Genomic DNA, 19,984 nt, shown 5'->3' on the forward strand with positions numbered 1-19,984 from the left:
CATAGTAAAAATATACGCTGATTTTTTTATATAGATAAAAACGATGTATATTTTGTTTTATTTTAAAAATCAAATTTCATAAAGTTTTTATACATTTATAGTAGGTAAGTACCTAACCAAATTGAATTTGTTATAACGTTTTTGTAGCTGACTATACATTAAAACATCAAATTATATAGACGCGCGAGTTGACGACAAAAAAAGTAGGCAAAATCGAAAAGTGCCAACTCGCGCGCTCGCGAGATTCGCGCTCGCCAGTTGACGATTAAGTCAATTATATGTATAGGTATTCGATATTGTTATATGTTGAGTAGGTATTGTTGCTATTTGATACGTATTATACGTGTTAATACATGTCTTGAATGTTTTACAAAAAATAAAACGCCATGCCATATTGTTTTACATTTTAGTGATAATTTTCAAAAACCTCTAAAAAGCATCTAACTTTTGGAGAAAAAGACTAGGGGATGTGAGATTCTTACTGCACTGAAACCATCTCAAGTCTCCATACCATCAAGAGCCTCATCTGTCACTGTGACTAGCATCGTTCTAGCTTTCATTTGATCACCTTCTTCATTTACCACCTTTTCTAATGGTCTTTCGAAACCATAAAACGAGATAGGAAAGTTATTAGTTAGTTATAAGTAAGAGTTAATTTAGTTCCATACCGTTTAAAAGGTTCCCAGTTAGCAATTCATTCTTCAATCTTGTCTCCTAACCAGTTACTATACAGTATAAAATTGCCTGTAAATCATCTATGAAATAAATACATTGAATTGAATTTAACAGTATAAAATATGTACAGTTCAAAATGGCCCATAAACTGTTAGATAACGAAGCGCCATCAATCTTTTCATTGCAAATATTGACATGAGAATGAGAACTGGCTCGAAATGAGGCTTTCGTCGTGTGATCGTGTCTGATCCATCAAATGCAGGTACCGGTAACCCTTGGTAATATATCTGTGGATAATGAAGTGGAGGCTGATGCAGTGATTCTGCGAAGTGTAGCTCGGGCGCTTGGTAACGGTATCGAGCCTGCAACAACGTGGAGATCTCAGCCCACCCTGCTTATCCAGCTGCTATATTTTATAACCTTTCACATGAATACACTTACTACCGCACTCAGAGTCATTTAATGATTTCTTTAACTATTCCTTAGCAACGATTTTGTATAGAAAACAATTGCTAAGGACTGAGTTATGACTATGACTGAGTTATGATATACTATGATATACTATGACTGAATATGACTGAGTTATATTTCCTAAATGCAAATTGTAGTATGTCTATGTGTGCACGTGTGTATACTTTAATGGCTCATTGGGACATCAATGGGAAAGAATGCAAATAAAGTTCTGCCGTAGTAGAAACTCAGACGTACTTTAGATAATTGATTCTGTCGTTCTCCGTTTTGTTGGAAAGTCTGTACAGACAGGAATTTAGTTGCCGTTGCAGTAAAAGGCTTTTTATATATCGAGTCTTATATGGCACAATAACGATAACATATACTCGACCCTATTTAAAAGACTAAGATAGTAACACACATATATCTGTTTAACATAGAAATAAAGAAAACTAAATGTAACCTACATTAGCGTTCTTAAAAAGATTGATTGTATTATGTTATTAATGAAATACTTACCGTTTATTTACTTACCTACGCAGTTACCACTTAAGTAAAGTATATATTTTTCCAAATCAAAAAGACTAAATAAACAGAGTTGTACGATTCGTTTTGAAGTTGTTTGTTTTGGTGTTGAGCGAGGTGCTAGCTTTTAGTTGTTCAGGAATTTCGTGGACTAATGGTGTTTACCTTCGACAATTTATATTCATAGTGATAGTTTACAAACACGGTACAGACAGCTGGCCGTTTGAAGTTGTCAATCTGAATTGTGTATGCAACGAAAACCTTCTAGATAAATGTATGCAGGAATAAGTATGTATGTATGTATGTATGCACAGAAGATTGGTAAACACACATTTTAATAATTATGCAGTGTGCAGTGTGCGCTCATACATTTGTATTGAAATATCAGTAAATATGGAGAGATTTCATTTTGTAATATTACCTTTATGACAATGTACTTTCAGTAAAAAAATTCTTCATATTTACTTAGATTTAAATATCACTACATTATAAAAAAATAAGTCGGTTTCCAGGTGCGCTTTTTTTAATGGATAGAGTGATTCAAGATGAAGGTTTATATGTATAATATATCACCATTGCACCTATGCAGAGCTGGGGCGGGTCGCTAGTAAAATTATATTTCACAAACTAGTTTAAAAAATAACTGATATAAGCTTTCCAAATTTGTAATTCAGGGATAGTCTAAACAAGAACGTGTTCATCCTTAGGGGGTTGTGGAGGATATATGGCGGACGCTCCACGTAAAATACTGACATTCAGCTAAACTGGTTTCGACCGGCGACCTCAAAAACTAATTGGGAAAAAATCAAGGAGAAAGAACAAACATTTTTCATAGCAGACCAATTTGGACAATAAATACCTTTACATACCATCGATAAAAATAGAAATTAAAGTATTCGTATTGGCTAATACTAGACCACGACACGAGACAGGTTAATAATATCATTTCTTTTCATATTTTATTGGGCACTTAAAACAAAACCATTCAACGTTCCAGCGAGTCGAGACACGAAATATCAAACCGTCTGTAGCACTTAATATATTTTTAATTGAATTCTAAATGATCAAATTACATGCAGACTGCTAGAAACGTGGACACCAGGAAAAAATAGTCAATGAAATACGAGTACGAGTCGAATCGAGAATCTCTTCATACTTAGACGCGATTTGAAAAAGAAAAAAATATTTTTAGAAATAGAAATTTTACTTTCAGGTTCAGTTTTTTTCATTTAAGATCGAAAGTCTTTCTTGCACGCTATTTATTTACCTGTAAAATGGTTGTAGCGTACCTAATTTAGGTTCTAATTTCAAATTCGTTATGCCTAATTGATCATAGCAATTAGTTTGCTGCCAACGTTAATTTGAATCTACTACGTTTTGTAAAACAACCTTAATAAATATTCATATAGTTTTCGGAACCGTTTTAAATCGGTGCAAATCGATTTAAATCAATTAGTCTGATCTTGAAGAAAGCCAATGTCGTGATAGATGCAGTCATGTGGCCTTAACACTTTAATGCCGTATAAGCCGAACGTATGAGGGGACTTATGCGATAAAGTAGTTATGATCTGATACCGGTTTAACTAAAGAAGGTTTAGGTGATCAAGTAGTTTGGAGTTTGTAACTGAATAATATCGCGAAGGCTTTCCGGTGAACGAGAACGTTCAAGTTGCGCTTGCGTCGCCTCGGCTCTCAAATGGGGGAGTGCGGGGGGAGTCACGACGTGGTTAGCCTAGCCTACGTTAGGCTAGGCTTGATTCCATTTTGCCTTTCGCGATCACTCTGTATTTCTCCTGTGTAGGTTATCGTTTAATCGTAAAAATAACTTTATACCAATAAAGGAATGCGCAGTGATTTTGCACTTTGTTGGTTTAATGTATACGTATTTCTTCAATATAATTCAGTCGATTTTTATTTTTCTTTTATGCGGCTTGGACATTATAAATTGTTATTGCGAATGACCTCGTGTATTTATAGTCGTAAATAACTTGCTTTATTGTAAAAATATTGGTGCGAATGTATGTATTGTGGTACCTTCTCGTGATAATAAACATTTAAGAATACTGAACATGAAAGAATTGTGAATGTCATGAATGTATGTTTCATAGAAATATTTGAAGAAATTCCTGTCCTATGATATCGGTTGCCTTCATACTTCGACTCCGCCAATCTGTTGGCATTCTGATTCCATTCGTTGCCGCGGACCCTGACATTTCGATAAAGACAGCCGATGACCTGTTTTCGATGTTATTCGTTGTCAAATGTTGTAGAATAAATTCCAAGAATATTGAGACATTCTCGTTCGCTGCAAATTATATGATCGCTTTTGATTGAAATTGATTAAGTTTGGAATAATTAACGTTGATTTAGGCTGCGAACATAACTCATTGTTTTGCAACGTAGCGTCTCGTAGCCTCAAACTATTGAAATTTCGAACAACTTCAGAAATGTAAGGATATCTAAAATTAGATTTAGGCACGGAAATATTAATTGGGGTTTAAAATAACCATTCAAGTTACTATACGTGCCATAGAACTTAATTTAAAGTTTATAACATGTACTTTCAGACGTTTATGTCGTTCACGCTACTGCAAAACGTCAATATTTTTTCCTTTCAGTTTATCTGGTAAATATGCAACTCTCGCTCTCCACTAATAAATGGTTTAAAACTGTCGGTTGAGTGTCCGTAATGGCGGGGCGGTGTGTCGAGGCAGAAGGCGGGAGCGGGCGCCACCCGCCGCCGCTAATTGTTACTATTACAGAAATTGGTCACTTACACTGAATCGCGATAAATCACTACCCGCTGTGTAGGCTCGAAGCGTGCACAACAGACGTTCATTCGATTACTTGCTCGCTTTGTAAATAAACTGTTCACTCACACGTATATCATTGCAAAACATTTTATTATTCATTTGTACGCATACCAGTTACTTTTCGTAGCGTGACTGTAACTTACCCTGATTTTAATGCGATTGACTATCACTATCATCTAATACATCATGAAACATACTTCCATTTATCATGAAATCTGTAGTAGAGCGGCTCGAAATAATTATTTATTACATACACAGCCTACTTTTGAATTTCATGCTCATTATAGTTTACTTTTCTTTTTTTTCAGGAAACCTGTTGATGTTATCAAGAAGAAAGAGCGAAAATCATCGTTTGAGAGGAGCTTTTGGGAAGGTGAGTAACTATGTTATACATATGTTGATAGGTATCCATAGGTGTAGCTATTAAGTGTCAAAGAGGTCTTTGTAGCCATATCCTTACGAACTACTATCGAAGTTACCTGAGGGCTATTCTTGGAAGCTCAAAGGTAATTTTAGCCCATTAAAGATGTAAATTATTATAAAGCCCTTTTATCAACATGGCGATTTATCGCTACCAAGAACATCAGATGTCCCGTTAATTCTGTAATACTGGTCAGTACCTAAATCCGGGTACACGCACGACCAACAGACAGCAGTTGTTGCAAGATACGTATGAGTCAATTAGGTGATGGGGTATCTGAATCCTCTCACAAATTATGCAATTTTTCGACCAGTGGGTCACAAAAGTCACGTTCAGTTTCACTGCATTCTGTAACTTTAATAAATGCTAATGGTGTTATGACGATACCGGTTGTAGTTGCATGCGTCTTCTTTAACGCCAAACGATCTTTGAATGGAAAAAGATATTTGTAATTTGTCGTAATCTCATGTAAGACCAAATATTTTTTGGACAAACGTTACGCTGCATTCTCCTGCATCCATACCGGTTTAGGTACCGTATGTAGGTAGATAAATGTGCCTTCTTATATGAATAAGTGGGAACAGTTTTTCAGTAAGATAGAGTGCAGTTATTTCGTCCTACTCACCGGAATGGAATCTTTGAAAGAAGTGCAAGTTATGAATTTTAATCACGAAAAGTAATGACCTGAATAGCTTCTGTATTTCTCAGAAACCGTGTTACATAAGAAGATTAATCGTCAACATAAATGTTGCTAGAATCCACTAGTATTAGGAATTCCGATAGAGTTGTGTGATAAAGTGGTTAATGCAGCACGCGTTAGTTTGAGTCACTCAGGCGCATATCAAATACTCGCGGTTTGAGGGAGGCTGCCCATGCGCAGATTGCTGTTCAATTAATCGGAAAATTATGAAGTAATGAAGTTAAAATTGATGTGATTTTAACGAACTCGTTTCTTGACACGCAGTGCTCTTAAGTCGTTGATAGATGGTCGAAGTAACGGTAAATACTTAGTTATTAATATGTATCTGAGATTTGTTTGTGTTGCAATAATTATACATAAGCTAATGGCTTTGTTGAGTCCAAATTACATTATTTAGAATACAGCTAACCCATTATTAGCGTCTGATAATAATAATACTTAGGCATAATATAGAGGTAAAATTAGTATTTATTTTATAAGAAACCACGATGTTGTTGGAACTCGTTCTATTAAACGATATTAGAGATATATAATCATTTCAAAATATATCTATGTTAATTTCTCGGAGTAGTGTTATTGAACCCATAGAGAAACTTGTTATTTATCGCATCCTTAATGGTCGCAAAATTATCAAAGTTTTGAGTATAGTTATATCAGAATCCTTGTTCGGGGCGTGAAAGTGCACCTTGCGCAGGCGCGGCCGCGGTCGCACCTGCTTCGGCACAACACATGGCGTAATGCAGTTTCGGTGCAAGGCTTGGACTGCATTGCTAGCGTGCCGCAGGATGAAATAACAACAAACTCAAACCTTTCAAGTGTTCCACTTACTCGATACTAGTTTTTGTACTATTTTTTACAACATTACATAAAGTTACCAGGAAACATGTACAAACATTATTATATTAAAAGGTCAACGATGATCGAGATATTTTGAATACCAGAGTTCGTTATTTCACAATAGAGATTTTGCTTGGATTAAGTTCTGTCATACAATAGTAAACTATTAGAGAATGAGAACAGTTTGACTCATTCATCTCGTAACATGTAACTAAAATTCAATATTTTTCGTATTACATCGGTCCTCTTTGACCCTGTTTTATAACAAAACTATAAGATATCTTGTAACAATTTATTGTTTGCACAACCTGAAATTTGAACTTAATGACCTGGCATTAACACATTATTATCGCTGCACGCTTGCGATAAATTAGATAGAGAAGACTCTTACGTTAAACATTTTGTTGGATAAGCAAATTAATACTAGGCCTAATCATGATTTTGCAATACTTTTAATACTGACTACGGCACGATATTAATTATTGGCGTAGTTGTAAATACCTCTCGTTAGTAATCGTTAGAAGTGTTTAGCCTTAGGTGCTGATTGCGTGCGCAACTTTGAAACACATGCCACTAATGAAATATGTTTGAAAACATTTCAACTGCATGACCACGACTTTCAATGAAGCGGAGAACAATTGTATTTTTTAAACCTGAACATAAAAGTACTTTCAAATAAATTCCCTCGAGGAAAGTAAGGTGGGCTGGAATCCCGCGGCACGATCATTAAAGTGACGACCACGACCTGCCCGTCGGCTTTCATTGTTTAGCCACCGCTTTGCATATCGTACCAGACTCATTTTATGATTGAAAGTGACTGTCAATTTGTGGTCAGATACCATCGCCTACGTACTTCAGGGAAGGAAGGCACCCTCATTTTGTTCAACTCACAGGACGTTTATGAAGGACTTTAGAGCATGCTCGTTGGAAATACTTTCTGTAGATGGGAAAAAATCAAAATTACACTGCAATTTAGCCTCAAATATTTTGTGGCGCATTAATTTATCCGGTTGCCTTTTAAATTGGAAGTCTCGGCATTTCCTTTGAAGAGCAAACAAAAAATGTTTTTAAATTAAAGTGATGTGTGTCTAAATGTGAAGGGCATAAGGTTTTAATTCACAAGATGGAGTTTGTGTATATTTTACGAGTCCAGGGCATGCTTTGGCCTGTTTGACTTGCTACAGAAAGGTAACCACATTCCGACGGAAAAGTATTTTATTCATTGTGCTATAAGTACGTTCTTTGCGATGTCTGAATGTACTTGCTGACCATTCACTGTAAGAAAGTTCGGTGCAAAAACGGCTGTGCCTTATACGCACAGGTAGCTTTTAAGTGCAGACCACAAGGAATGTATTTTATAGCTGCTGTAGTTTCCGTTGCGGACGAGAAATTAATTACTTAATTAATTTTATGACTGCATAATGTGTCATTTAAACATAACCGATGCACATAACGTGAGAGAAAACCGATGGCCATTGAGTGTTGTCGCGAGGAAATAATGTAACGTTGATAAGACTAGTTTAGTTAATATTTGCCTTCCGACCTTTACAGATATAAATGTTGCGGTTATTACTAACTTGTTTTGTTAACATTACGTAAGACATGTCACTGGAGAAAGTTAATTTAGTTTTGAAAGTGAAATCGATTGCACTTTCTTTCACTTATCCATTTCATAGTTTCGCTGTTGGATCCATTGATTATATTTCAAAGAACAAGAAACCTCGTTCCCTGTAAATTAGCTGTAGGTACAATAACAATGCATTCGGTTAAGTTCGTTGTGTCATCGTTCTTTATACCTACCGCAAACTTCTTACATAAAGCTTCGGTAACTCTCTAAAGTTAAAATTAGCTTACTTTGAAAGAATTTCTTATGAAATATTTATGAACGAAAGATATAAAAAATCTCAACTCCAGAACTCGCCTCCACAGATATATCTATTCCTATATTGAGGTAGGTATTACAGGAGGGCTTAATAAAAGGACGGGAATGTAAAAAAATGTGCAAACAACTCTGCAAACACGTCGGAGCGGTTTAAAGGCCGCGTCCGGATTGCGAGGGGCGGCGGCGGCGGAGGGCACAGGCAGCATTCCAGCCTCCCGTGGCCACGGCGACGTCACTCCTATATACCTACAAGGCACATTCCACGATGCCACTCGTTCTTTCACCGCAAATATGAAAAAGAAAGCAAAAGAAAGCGGCTATTATGGACCAGTTTAGCATTTAAAGGGACACACATTGATATACATTGGAAAATATACCGATATCACATAATAACAAGATTATAGAAGTGATGTTAGAAACACAATATGTGGACGGAAATAAGAGATCAAGTAAAGAGTTGGGGCGCCTCGACCCTGACATCTGTGGTGCGCGGGCGCCGTCTGCTGTACGCGAGAGCTCACGGTCGCCGCCCTCCAGCGCCTACTGGCTAAAAATAGCACACGATACAGATCGATGCTTATTGCTTATCGAGATCAAAGTTAGAACACTAGAATTAGCGCTGGTATAGTGCGCGCTCGTGTTTTCAGTTGGCCTATGTAGCGTGTTCGGATCGTTTTAAGTCGCGCAGTGTCTTTAGGTCACAGTGTTAGTCCCGACGAGGCGGTTGTTAATAAATGGAGTGTGGTTTTGGTCGGTGATGATGGGCCAGTGTGTCGGGTGACGGGTGTGCGGTGGGCCGCGGGGGAGCGTCGCGTGCGCAGCTCGGTGTCCGTCCCTGGCTCGGAGCAACGCCCCCGTCAAGGGCGGCGACGCTGCAAATTTCTGCAAGTCCAACGCGAGTCAGTGCATCGCGCCATGTCGCGGCGGCTCCGCGCTCGCCGCTCGCCGCTCGCACACCGCCGTGGGCGCACGCCACTGCACGCACCGCCCTATGTAAAATAACTGTTATTTCGGTCGTTAATGGACACGTTCCGCATTCTTAACACGATCCTCTTTCTTCGGATTTTTGAGATCCGTAATATTATTCGGTCGCCAAATAAGTGGACAGGGCTTTTCGGTTTCGCAAGTTGTTCAGTTTTTTTTTCTGATTAATTTTCCGAAGTGCACAATGAAAGTAAGTTTTCAGAAAGAACAGGATTCAAAAACTGGTTTGACGGATGAAAGTGTAGTGTTATGAATTGGTTCAAATGACGATCACCTTGGATGTGATATTTTGTTTTTTTCACAATGTTGGACACGAGGAAACTGCCGAGGCGTTCGGTGTCGCTTCACGGTTTGTATGAGGGATTTTTGTTCACTTTTATTTATCTGGATCTAATAGTCGTGTATTTATATATTCGCAATAGTATCATAACCTGGTTCTATAATCACGCCATAGGTGTACAGCTTCACTTTATATGTTGAATCTGGCGCGCCGAGCTAAGCTGTAGCCTATGTATGTATTTGTGTAGAGTTGACCTAGCGGTCACCTTCTTCAGGCTGCTTCCTAGGAGACACGCCACATGTAGCCTTATTGAACAATGTGGCTGCATTAGGCAGACCGGTTATTTCAAATACATTATATTTCAGTTTAATTATATTAAAAAGCGTATGAATATTATTATATGGAAATTATTTTTGAAAGAGAGAAATAATTATATCATCTTGTGAATTCAGAAGTATGATATCATATAGAGTAATGCGTATTATATAATTTATTTTGGAGTAATCGTTGCGTAAACGTAATCGTTAATACATATCTGGTATTTAAATTCAAGTGAAAGATTTAGCAAACATGTTTGCTAGAGTTTGTCGTCAGAAGGATACGTCACACTTTGGGCACATTTTCTTTGTCTACCGTCACATAGTTTTTCTTTCAATCATAGACATAATAAATACATACATTTAAATATTTGATTTGTATTTTTATTATACTTTGAAGGTTTTTAGAATGTTTCATGTCTTGCATTGATAACACACAAGGACATTTTGACAAACTGAATAAACATAGGCGGGTATTACCGATATTAAGGATGCTATGAAGACATATTCAGTATAATTATATGTATTTAGGTAGATACCTTATATGGTACAATATTATCGATTAATATTATTTCTAGTATCATTTCCAAACAAAGAATTTAATGTGATTCCTTGATGACGGAGTTACGTGTGCTTTACGCAACTGAATAAATGTATTCAATGTCTTTGTCTCAATTAAATGACGTTAAGAAATTAACAATATACTCAGTACCCTTGAGTTTGTCCATTCTAAGGCAGAAATTTCAGAAGCACTTGTATAAATATGTGGAAGCGTGCCGTGTCTGCGAAATATTTGTACTTACGTATATAAAGTTTACTACGAACATACTGGTACCAACCATCAGTTGTACCGCATATTTCTTAAACTTCGCCCATTTTCATATTATCTCGGTCGGATATTTTATCTCAGTGTTACATATTTATTAAATACCTCACAAATGTCATGGTGATCTCTTTAAATAATTTCAAGAATATTCTAAAGTAATATTTTTTGTATAATTTGGCTTGCTGATACATAATGTATACTCAAAAAGTGATAGTGGTTGACTCAAAAACGTATAGCATTGTCAAAATTCACCACTCGCGTTGTTTACACCGGATCGAAGAGGAAAAGGAAGGTATTTTTTTTTCAATAAACATCTTTATGTTGTTATTGTGATTTGACTTCGTCGTGCATATTTTATCAATGTACAGTTAAGCAAGAAAGGCTTCAGGAAAATATCAGTCACAACACCGCTCTTCTTTTGTTTAACGTGTCTTATGCACATAAAGTCACGCTTATTTCCTTAAAAGGATAAGCAAAAGGAAACGAATACATATAAAACACAGAGCGGATAGCAAAATTCTGTTTCAAAAAAGTAAATGTTAGTTTGCCAGATCTGGGAATTCCAAAACTTTCGTGTTCGATAGGCACGCTTACGACACCTAGGCATATGAAGCAACAATGTGCCCTATCTTTAAAATAATTAGCATGTTACCACAAGTATCCGTGACTAAGTACGAATCACTTGTGATGAAGTATACACTCGTAGGTACTGTGACGCACCATCTTAGCTAATACCGTGTTGGTCAACTGTAATAGGACACTATAGTGATTCATAGTGCCAACTTATTTAAGTAACTCCATTCAACGCTATCTGACAGTCTATCGCATCACTTCAAATATTTCCGTAACTTGTTAAATCAAACAAATGCATACGTTTTAGTGTTATTACTTGCAGTTGTTGCGAGTTGAAGTATTTACGATAACACCGGCAGCGAGAGCTGACCTGGATACAAATATTTAGTGTTCGCTTATGTATAAGATGCTGAATGCACATTTAGGTATGTTTCATTAAGTGTTACACGCGCATACCGATGTCGTTAGTGGATGCATATAAATTGATAATATAATAATAATGCATATTCGCGACAGTGAATTTCAAAATGTTTGTGTAATATTACACGATCAGATCAGCTGTTCGGACAGACACCGTTCAGACGAGTTTGCGTGCCGATAATGGCGTAGGGAATAAAGTGGCTACAGGGAGCTCTGTTATTTAAAACGGTTTCGTACTTAACACGATTTAGTAATTTCAAAATGAAACATGTTGTACAAATTTATTAACGTTTAATGGTTTGTTCATATTATTTTCTTTTCAATTTCAGATCGTGTTAACAAGAGCGACGCTGAAGATAAAAGTCTGTCTAATGACGAAACACCCTTACCTTCCTGTCCTCGACAGCCACCTGATGGAGTAGAGACTCCTAGTGAAGCTGTTGAGAAGACCCCGGAGCCATCATCCCGCCTGCCGTTACGGATGCCAGCAGGCTGGCCTGGCGCACGACCCCGATTTTCTTACACATCCAGAACACAAGATGCCCGCAGCGAGGCTAGTGTCAAAGACAAAATTGCGATGTTCTCAAATGATCGTTCAACATCTACAGATCACTTGGATAAATGTGGTACTTTACCGACTAGAAACTCTTCAACAACAAGAAAGAGCACAGTTTCATATGCAAGCAGCTATACCGATGTATCATCTTTGGACAGACGTTTGACGAAATCCCAAGACAATCTGGATGAATTGCCTCGTTCGTACAAGAGACACTCAGAGAGACCAGAAGTTTTGGGAGGTGTGGAACGTGCTTCAACTGCTTCAACGTATAACTCTACGAAGAGCAGTAACACATCACTGTACACAGAAACCAAACCATTGTTCTACGGCAGTACTACTACGTTACCCACAAGTTCAGATTCTACTTTTGCTAAGACAGTGTATCATGTGCGTAGTGTGAGTGATGATAACGGCAACAAAAACATATCAAAACACAAATCTAACTTAGACTATTTAATTGAACAAAGGAAGAAATCAATGTCAAAATTAAGATGTTTAGTTATACCTGAAGTACAAACTGGACCCATAGTGGACCTTCCAGAAATTAAAGTGCAAGATGCACTATCCAAATCATTCCTCTTGAAAAATAATCAGAGCAATACAAACGCGAAAGCAAATAAGACAAATAATTCAAAACCTATTAATTTGAATGACACAAAATGGAAAGCTGATTTATTGCCTAACAATTTACCAAAATATTCTCCTGCTTTCAAGCGAAAGTCACTACAAGTTTATACACCATCGTCGCTTTCTAAGGAATCTACCCCAGAACCTAATTATAATGAGAGGATAGAAGCATTGAACAAATCATCTTACAAGCCCACAAAGTCTCTCAGGTCTAGTATGGATACGAATGGCTTAACAAGTCGAGTGTCCACAACAACTACAACAAATAAGATTTTATCAACTGATATAAACGCACCGAGAAAAGACCACAACATATTAAATTACATTAGAGACTACAAGAACGTAGATATAAAAATTTGTACGGCTACAGATGTAGTGGACAGTGATAATGACTCTGCGATGAGTTCTACACAGTCTAGTTACCGGTCATCTGCTTCATCACCTATGCACAACATAGAAAATATGGAATCCGATAGTTCACGACTATCACCAAGAATCTCGCACTATACAACTTATTCAGTATTTAAATCTGAAGTACCTAACAAAACGAATGTAATAGAAAAGACTACAGAGGAATATACGAAGCGTAACGTTTGTCGGTCTGTGTCTTCCGATACAAATGTATCCCTCAGTTCGTCAGCAGGTTCGGCAGCCACTTCTGGATCGCAAGCGAGTTGCAGTTCACTTGAAAGTTCTGTCGCTGACTCCGATAAGAGAAAAGTTTCGAAATCGTATAATATCGATACGATCAACAGACGAAACATTTTGGCATCAGCGAAATGCAGGAGTGGTAGAGATGCTAAACTTAAATCACCTGTTGTTGAATCTAAATTCTCGCACGAGTCTTGCGACAGGTCTCCGAGTCCAGTACACAAAGCGTCTGAGCGCCTTTCTACACTCACGCCAGCGGTGAGTGTTGTGTCGAATAAAGGTGAAACCAGACGACGCAATAAAATCATTGCCGAAACTGACTCAGATAGTGACAGCGACAACAATGTTTGGCAGAGGAAGAATGATTACAAAAACACGAGATTGAAACGAAACTCTAGCTCAGCCAACAAAAATAAACAAAGTGATATTAATTTAGAAACCTCTAAAATTGAAGATGGCCCGAAAGTTATTTCTGAAAAAATAATAAAGGAAATTAAAAAGGCTGGTCTTGATAACTACACTAACAATAAAACGACAAGTCTCACAGAGAAAAATGAATTTATTATCAAAAAGTCTGAGAATGGCCTGATCCAAAAACAAGAGAAAAATATCAAACCTGAAGTAATCGAACATCACAAAGCCACAATTGATAACATTGATGGTAATTGTGTTAATAATTTAAAAAATAAAGACAAATCAATAGAGTTAACTAAAAAAATCGAAATCGATACACCGAGTGATAAAACTGACATCAGTTCTGCAGAGGAAGTTAAAGTACCAACTGAAACCATTCGACTCAGGCGAGGAGCTGGTACTGGCGTAGGAGTTATTTTGGCCGGTGGAATCGACTGTGAAGCGAAAGAGGTTACGGTACGTATTTTTCATATTAATTATTCAATATTTTATTACTGTAGCCTGTTATGTTTAATTTCAATTTAAGGAATTGAACACAGTTGTTTTTTATATTTATGATAGTTGGAGTAAAAAAATTGGGACTAACAAGATCTTTTTCTTAATTTCAGGTTCATAGAGTTTTAGCAGATAGTGTGGCGGCCAAAGCAGGACTGAAGAGAGGAGCTAAAGTGAGAAGTATAAACGGCTGCGTTATGGCAGGGTTGACCCACGCGCAGTCTGTCAGCATCCTTAAGGTAAGGAATATGGCGCTTACTACTTTGTCAAAGTTTTATTACAATTTGTATTATAAATCGACAAATAGGAATTTAAAAACCATAGTTGATACTAAAGCGATCACTAGTTGCATTAAATACCTAACCTACATATAACAAATGTTCTATGTTCAGAAACAAACGTAAACTACATGGGATTAAATAATTATGATTATGAATCGACAAATATGAATTTCAAAGCCACAGTAGATACTAAAGCGATCACTAGTTGCAAGAGAGCTTTGCAATGACAAGCTCAAGTTTTGAGCTCAGAACAACAATTTTAATCTTAACGTTGATATACTTAATCATTTTATGTAAATTTAATTATTATATTTCTTCTTGCAGGAACAACGTTCAGAAGTTGTCATCGAAATAGAGATCGAAAATCGACAAAATGCAAACGGTGTAGGAGGCGGCTCTGACAAAGGTTTGTATTAAATCTTTAAAAACTTGTTTTACTACTTTATTAAGCAAGAAGTGTTTGACTGACTGCACAGTTGGCATAGGGTTGGTAATGCATTCAGAGTTCAATGATCCTCTAGATAACTTATTTTATTTTTTATAATTTACAGCGGAGTCGAAGGTCCGAAATGAGGTTGAAGACAAAGATTTAGGAGAAGACAGTAAAACTACTGGTGCTGTAGTGACGGTGTTGCTGGAGAAGGCTGGTGGTGGAGCCGGCCTCGGCTTCGGCTTGGATGGCGGCCGCGACTCACCCCGCGGCGATCGTCCTTTGACCATTAAGAAACTCTTCGCAGGTAAGCAATGGGAACTTCAACCAAATAAAGTATGATCAGTAGATGGTATCTAAGTAGTTAGTAAGTAAGTAAGCGTTTTAATGGTAGTGATGTTAATGTAACAGAAAATATTTTGCATTGAACCTAAAGAATGCTCGGCAAAGCGCATATAATGCCCCAAGTGTTGCAAGCGTTCATAGGCCACGGTAACCATTTACCATCAGGTGGGCCGTATGGGCTCTTGCCAACGTCGTGGTATAAAAAAAATTAACTTAATTATTATAACATCAGGTTGAATAAAAATACTTAGTATAACGTTGTAATATTGATTTTTGTAATTCCAGGAGGAGCAGCAGCACAAAGCGGTCGTGTTCTAGTCGGTGCGGAACTTCTGTCAGCTGGCGGACAGTCGATGGAAGGATTCACGCGCACACAAGCCTGGGCAGCTCTGAAGGCTTTGCCTGCTGGCCCGGTTACCCTTGTACTTAGGAACCCTAAAGGCAATATGGATAATTGAATACAAATAATATATTACAACAAGTTATAATACAGTAAAGCCTACTCATATAACAGTGATACCAAATTGGTTAAAAAGATCTCCTTGAATAATTGAGTTTGGTGACGTGTCTCTGAGCCCGGTTAGCCCGCTTAACAGATTATTTTATCTGTGAGCTTTCTTGCGAGAGAGTGAAACGGTGCTAACTGACACCATTCAATTTAGGAAATTGCGATGAGAGCGTAGGGTTTCGAGACTGGTTATTCTTTCTTCTTTTATTTACAATTTGCCTCATTCATTAGTCACTGTCTCTATAAGATTGTAAATAGCTAATTTAAATGTTATCTGTCTGTAAAGGATTCTCGTAAAGATATAAGGTTATTTAAGACTGTTTCATTTTTTGTTAAAATCGTTTATTTATTAATTCGGTTTAATTAACTAGTCTGGATTGTAGGAATGTTAAAGATAACATTAAATTTTAGGCTTTGTACTTAAAGTGCGGGCTATAAAACGAAGATCAAAATTAATGTCATTTGTGCCATTTTTAGTTTCATGAATCATTTATGCGCACACGGTGATGTACATAATTGACATAATAATTATATTCTAAGCTTGTGAAGCGTCATTTATAAAGCTGAGCTTTCGAACTACGTAAATGTAGTATTAGGGCGTGCGGTTTCGATGGAGATCTACTTTTTACATGGAGAGATTCTTACAGTTTTCCAACATGAGTTTGACATCTTTTTTTTTAAAGAATTAATATGAATATTCACGTGGTTAATAAAACTTGCTACTTTAGAAGAGGTTACAACTCATGTCTTAACTTCATGTTAAGTAACTGCCTTGTTCCATAATATTGTAATCATATTCACCAGTTTATTCCCGTTCATTGCTACAGCAAATGTTTATTTTTCTACTTGATATAAAATGTGTTGAAAGTCTATTTAATGTATTCACGCAAACTTTACTTGCCATGATACTTATTGCCAATAGCGGTACCTATCATACCATTGCTTAGGTTTAATACATCGAACTATTTAATTAAGAACTTGTAAATATTTTGTTATTTATTAATAACTGTTTTGCAGCGGGTTATGTTAAGTTCGTCGCCGCTTGTACTAAGTAACAGATACACTGTCTATTTTTGTACTAATTTTGAGACAATCCGAATATGATACTTTCGTTTCTTACTAAGCTGCACCCTTAGTACGAGTTTGAATTACGTTTAAAGAAATCGAAACGAGAGCACGTTCGGCGCTCTGATTGGTTGGTTCATTCGCACAGGCCAATCAGAACGTCGATAGCGCTTTATTTGGTTTTGTCTAAGGTAAAGCAAACTCGTACTAAGGGCACTGATTCAAGGGTAATATTACAAAATGGTTTTATCATATTAATCTTATTAAACATTTCTTGATCGATGAAGATATTAAAACTAATTCAAGGACATATCCTTTACCATAGTAAAACATTTTTATAGTCGACAACCAACGAAAATATGTATATTGTATTCATAGTAATAATAAGAGCCAGCATGTCATTTAATTAGTTAGATACAAATAGATATTATATTTTTGTACCTACTACTTGCATATACGTTAACTGATTATGTTCGTGACTCTTACAGCATTACGACGTTGCAATATAAACCTTAATGTCTACTACATACGAGCGGAATGACACGTAACTATTCTCGTCATTAACATCTGATTATATTATACCCTTTTATGAATACACAATATTCTTTTACTTATTAGGTGATATATGTTATCTTAGTTACTATTAATCTTTTATGTTACAATATTATATTATATAATCACCGTAATTAATAATGTTGTTTTACTTTATCCTTAATCTAAAGAACCCATGATACCCTTTTAAAAGTGCTGCAATCTTTCATCAATTATTCGAGCCGACCAATCAGAGGGTCGAACGCGCTCTTGTTTCGATTGCTTTAAACTTAAAGCAAACTCGTATTAAGGGTAGTAGTCTGTGTCAAATGCGTAGGCACTAAATCAGTTTCTACGACACAGTATGTAAAGATAGTGACAAAGTATTGGAAGATAGAGGTTCCTTTATCTCTATGCATGAAATATTACCTATCTTTGCATGAAACTAAAAATGAATTTACCTTCTCTGGTCCTCCTCGCCAGTCTAGTAAATACTGGTAATGAGTCAAACAGCTTTTTTATAAAAAGACTACTCAAGATGGAGCTTTTCTCAGTAAATTCCCGTGAGCGAATATCCCGTTATATTAAATTAATTTAGTTCCCAGTCACAAGTTAGTCTGCAACGTTCTACATACGACTATGTCCTCTAAATGTATAAGGTTGCAATTGTTAATTAAGCTGAAATTTTCGTCGTATAATCACGTCGTTCGCGTTCACAGGCGATTAATGTCATGGCAATGACGACATTCAGGGGTTAATGAGGTTTCATAGTACCTAGGAGTGCTTCATTCCAAAGTGTAGCACGTACAGTCGAGAAAAGTATAAGGAAAATAAGTATTTAAATATATGTATATGTTACAGTCAGAGTGATTAAATAGCAATTATTCATAATAACTGGTCATTATGAATAATTGTATATAAATACCAAATTCACTAGACAATTTAATAAATTAATCACTTTATCTGGACATTATTCATAATAGAAAGTCCAAGTTAGTCAAAGTAATAATACATGTGTAACTCAAAATGTCACAAGACTCTTACTTGTAAGAATAACTTGTACGAATAAAAATTAGTCTTTAAGATCAAAGACTAATTTGTTTTGGCATAAAATTCGAGTCGCATAACGTTAGTAGGCCTTATGTAGGAACACATGATTTCGATCAAACTAATTTGCTATAAGTTCCTGTAACAATTATATAATAATGTCGGTTAAAAATTTAATATGCTGTGCAACAAAAGTTAGTGACAGAACCGAATTGATACAAAACCGACTTCACGTAGTCTTGTTTGTCCTACCCCTAGAGTGTAATTTAAAATCGCGTAGGCGCGTAGGACCGAGGCGGCCCGCGGGCTGAGGAGCAGGAGGCTGCTAGTGAGCCACCGTGGCTGTGGCTGGCCGGCGAAGCCGGCCAACAAGCCGAAGCTGCGGTGGTGAGCGAAAGCCGTCTGCGACGATTAGCACGCGTGGGGCCGCCGGAGGCCCGCAGCGCTGGAGCCATGACAGAAAACCTGCCTGCTACATGCTGCATGTTTGCTTGCATGCTGCTTGCATGCATGCTTTTATTACATTATCCAAGTCTTCGAAGATAGTATATAAAATTGCTAGTTAATGTGATTAATTTTGTGTCATTTATCACTTTATCTAAATTGAGTAGTCGTTATATATAATTGCTAGACAGTATATATAATATCAAGATTTATTACTTTGGCTGTAACATATATACTAGCAGTTACCCGCGACTTCGTCCGCGTACAATAATAACTTGTGGCAGAATTTGGGCTTTTTAATTACTATAAACATCATGAAGCCCGAGACCTGTCCAACGAATGCAAAACCGTGGATATTGGTTCGTGCTTTCTGCAGTTATAGCGTGCTTTCTGGAGGAAGGAAAACCCGACTTATTTTTATATTATAGAAGAAGATAAGATAAGTATGCAAGTATATAATTGTAGTGTTACAAGTTTTTTATATTTTAAATTAATTTCTTTCTTACTTATAATCGGGTGGAGTTTTTATATACACTTTGAAATTTATGTAGTTTTCTCACTGCAACAATACAATTTGTCTTAAGGAAGTAACAACATAAAATGAAGATACCTTTTTCTTTGTTTAAAAATATATTCATCGACTAGATGAGATACTAGATGTAACTTTGTATGCACTATTTGCATCGCACGTGCCACCTGCCGAGAGATATCTACAAGAATTACAAAGTGTGATATTGTGATAATGTACAAGGTATAAGTTCGTATCAGCTTTCGAACTTTGTTTTTATAATTGTTCATCATTTAATTTTATTTTTATATAACTACTGTCTACGTTTACAGAACCATTTTACTTCGGTGTATATCGATGTCAGCGACATCTATGT

The 19,984-nt window shown here is 36.6% G+C and overlaps 1 protein-coding gene across 2 annotated transcripts in view; it reads left to right on the forward strand.

The window, feature by feature from the left end:
• LOC118270293 (uncharacterized) overlaps positions 1-16,690 on the forward strand; it is a 42,288-nt gene extending 25,598 nt beyond the window's left edge. For both annotated transcript variants that reach the window (XM_035585821.2, XM_035585829.2), the window contains exons 3-8: positions 4,772-4,836; positions 12,033-14,410; positions 14,563-14,688; positions 15,055-15,136; positions 15,282-15,467; positions 15,791-16,690. In XM_035585821.2, the coding sequence (XP_035441714.2) occupies positions 4,772-4,836; positions 12,033-14,410; positions 14,563-14,688; positions 15,055-15,136; positions 15,282-15,467; positions 15,791-15,963 (3,010 nt within the window). In that variant the 3' untranslated portion in view covers positions 15,964-16,690. The remainder of the gene's footprint in view (positions 1-4,771; positions 4,837-12,032; positions 14,411-14,562; positions 14,689-15,054; positions 15,137-15,281; positions 15,468-15,790) is intronic.
• The last annotated feature ends 3,294 nt before the right edge of the window (positions 16,691-19,984 follow it).

Source organism: Spodoptera frugiperda, chromosome 15, assembly GCF_023101765.2.
Source record: "Spodoptera frugiperda isolate SF20-4 chromosome 15, AGI-APGP_CSIRO_Sfru_2.0, whole genome shotgun sequence".
In the NCBI taxonomy this organism is placed as follows: Eukaryota; Metazoa; Arthropoda; class Insecta; order Lepidoptera; family Noctuidae; genus Spodoptera; species Spodoptera frugiperda.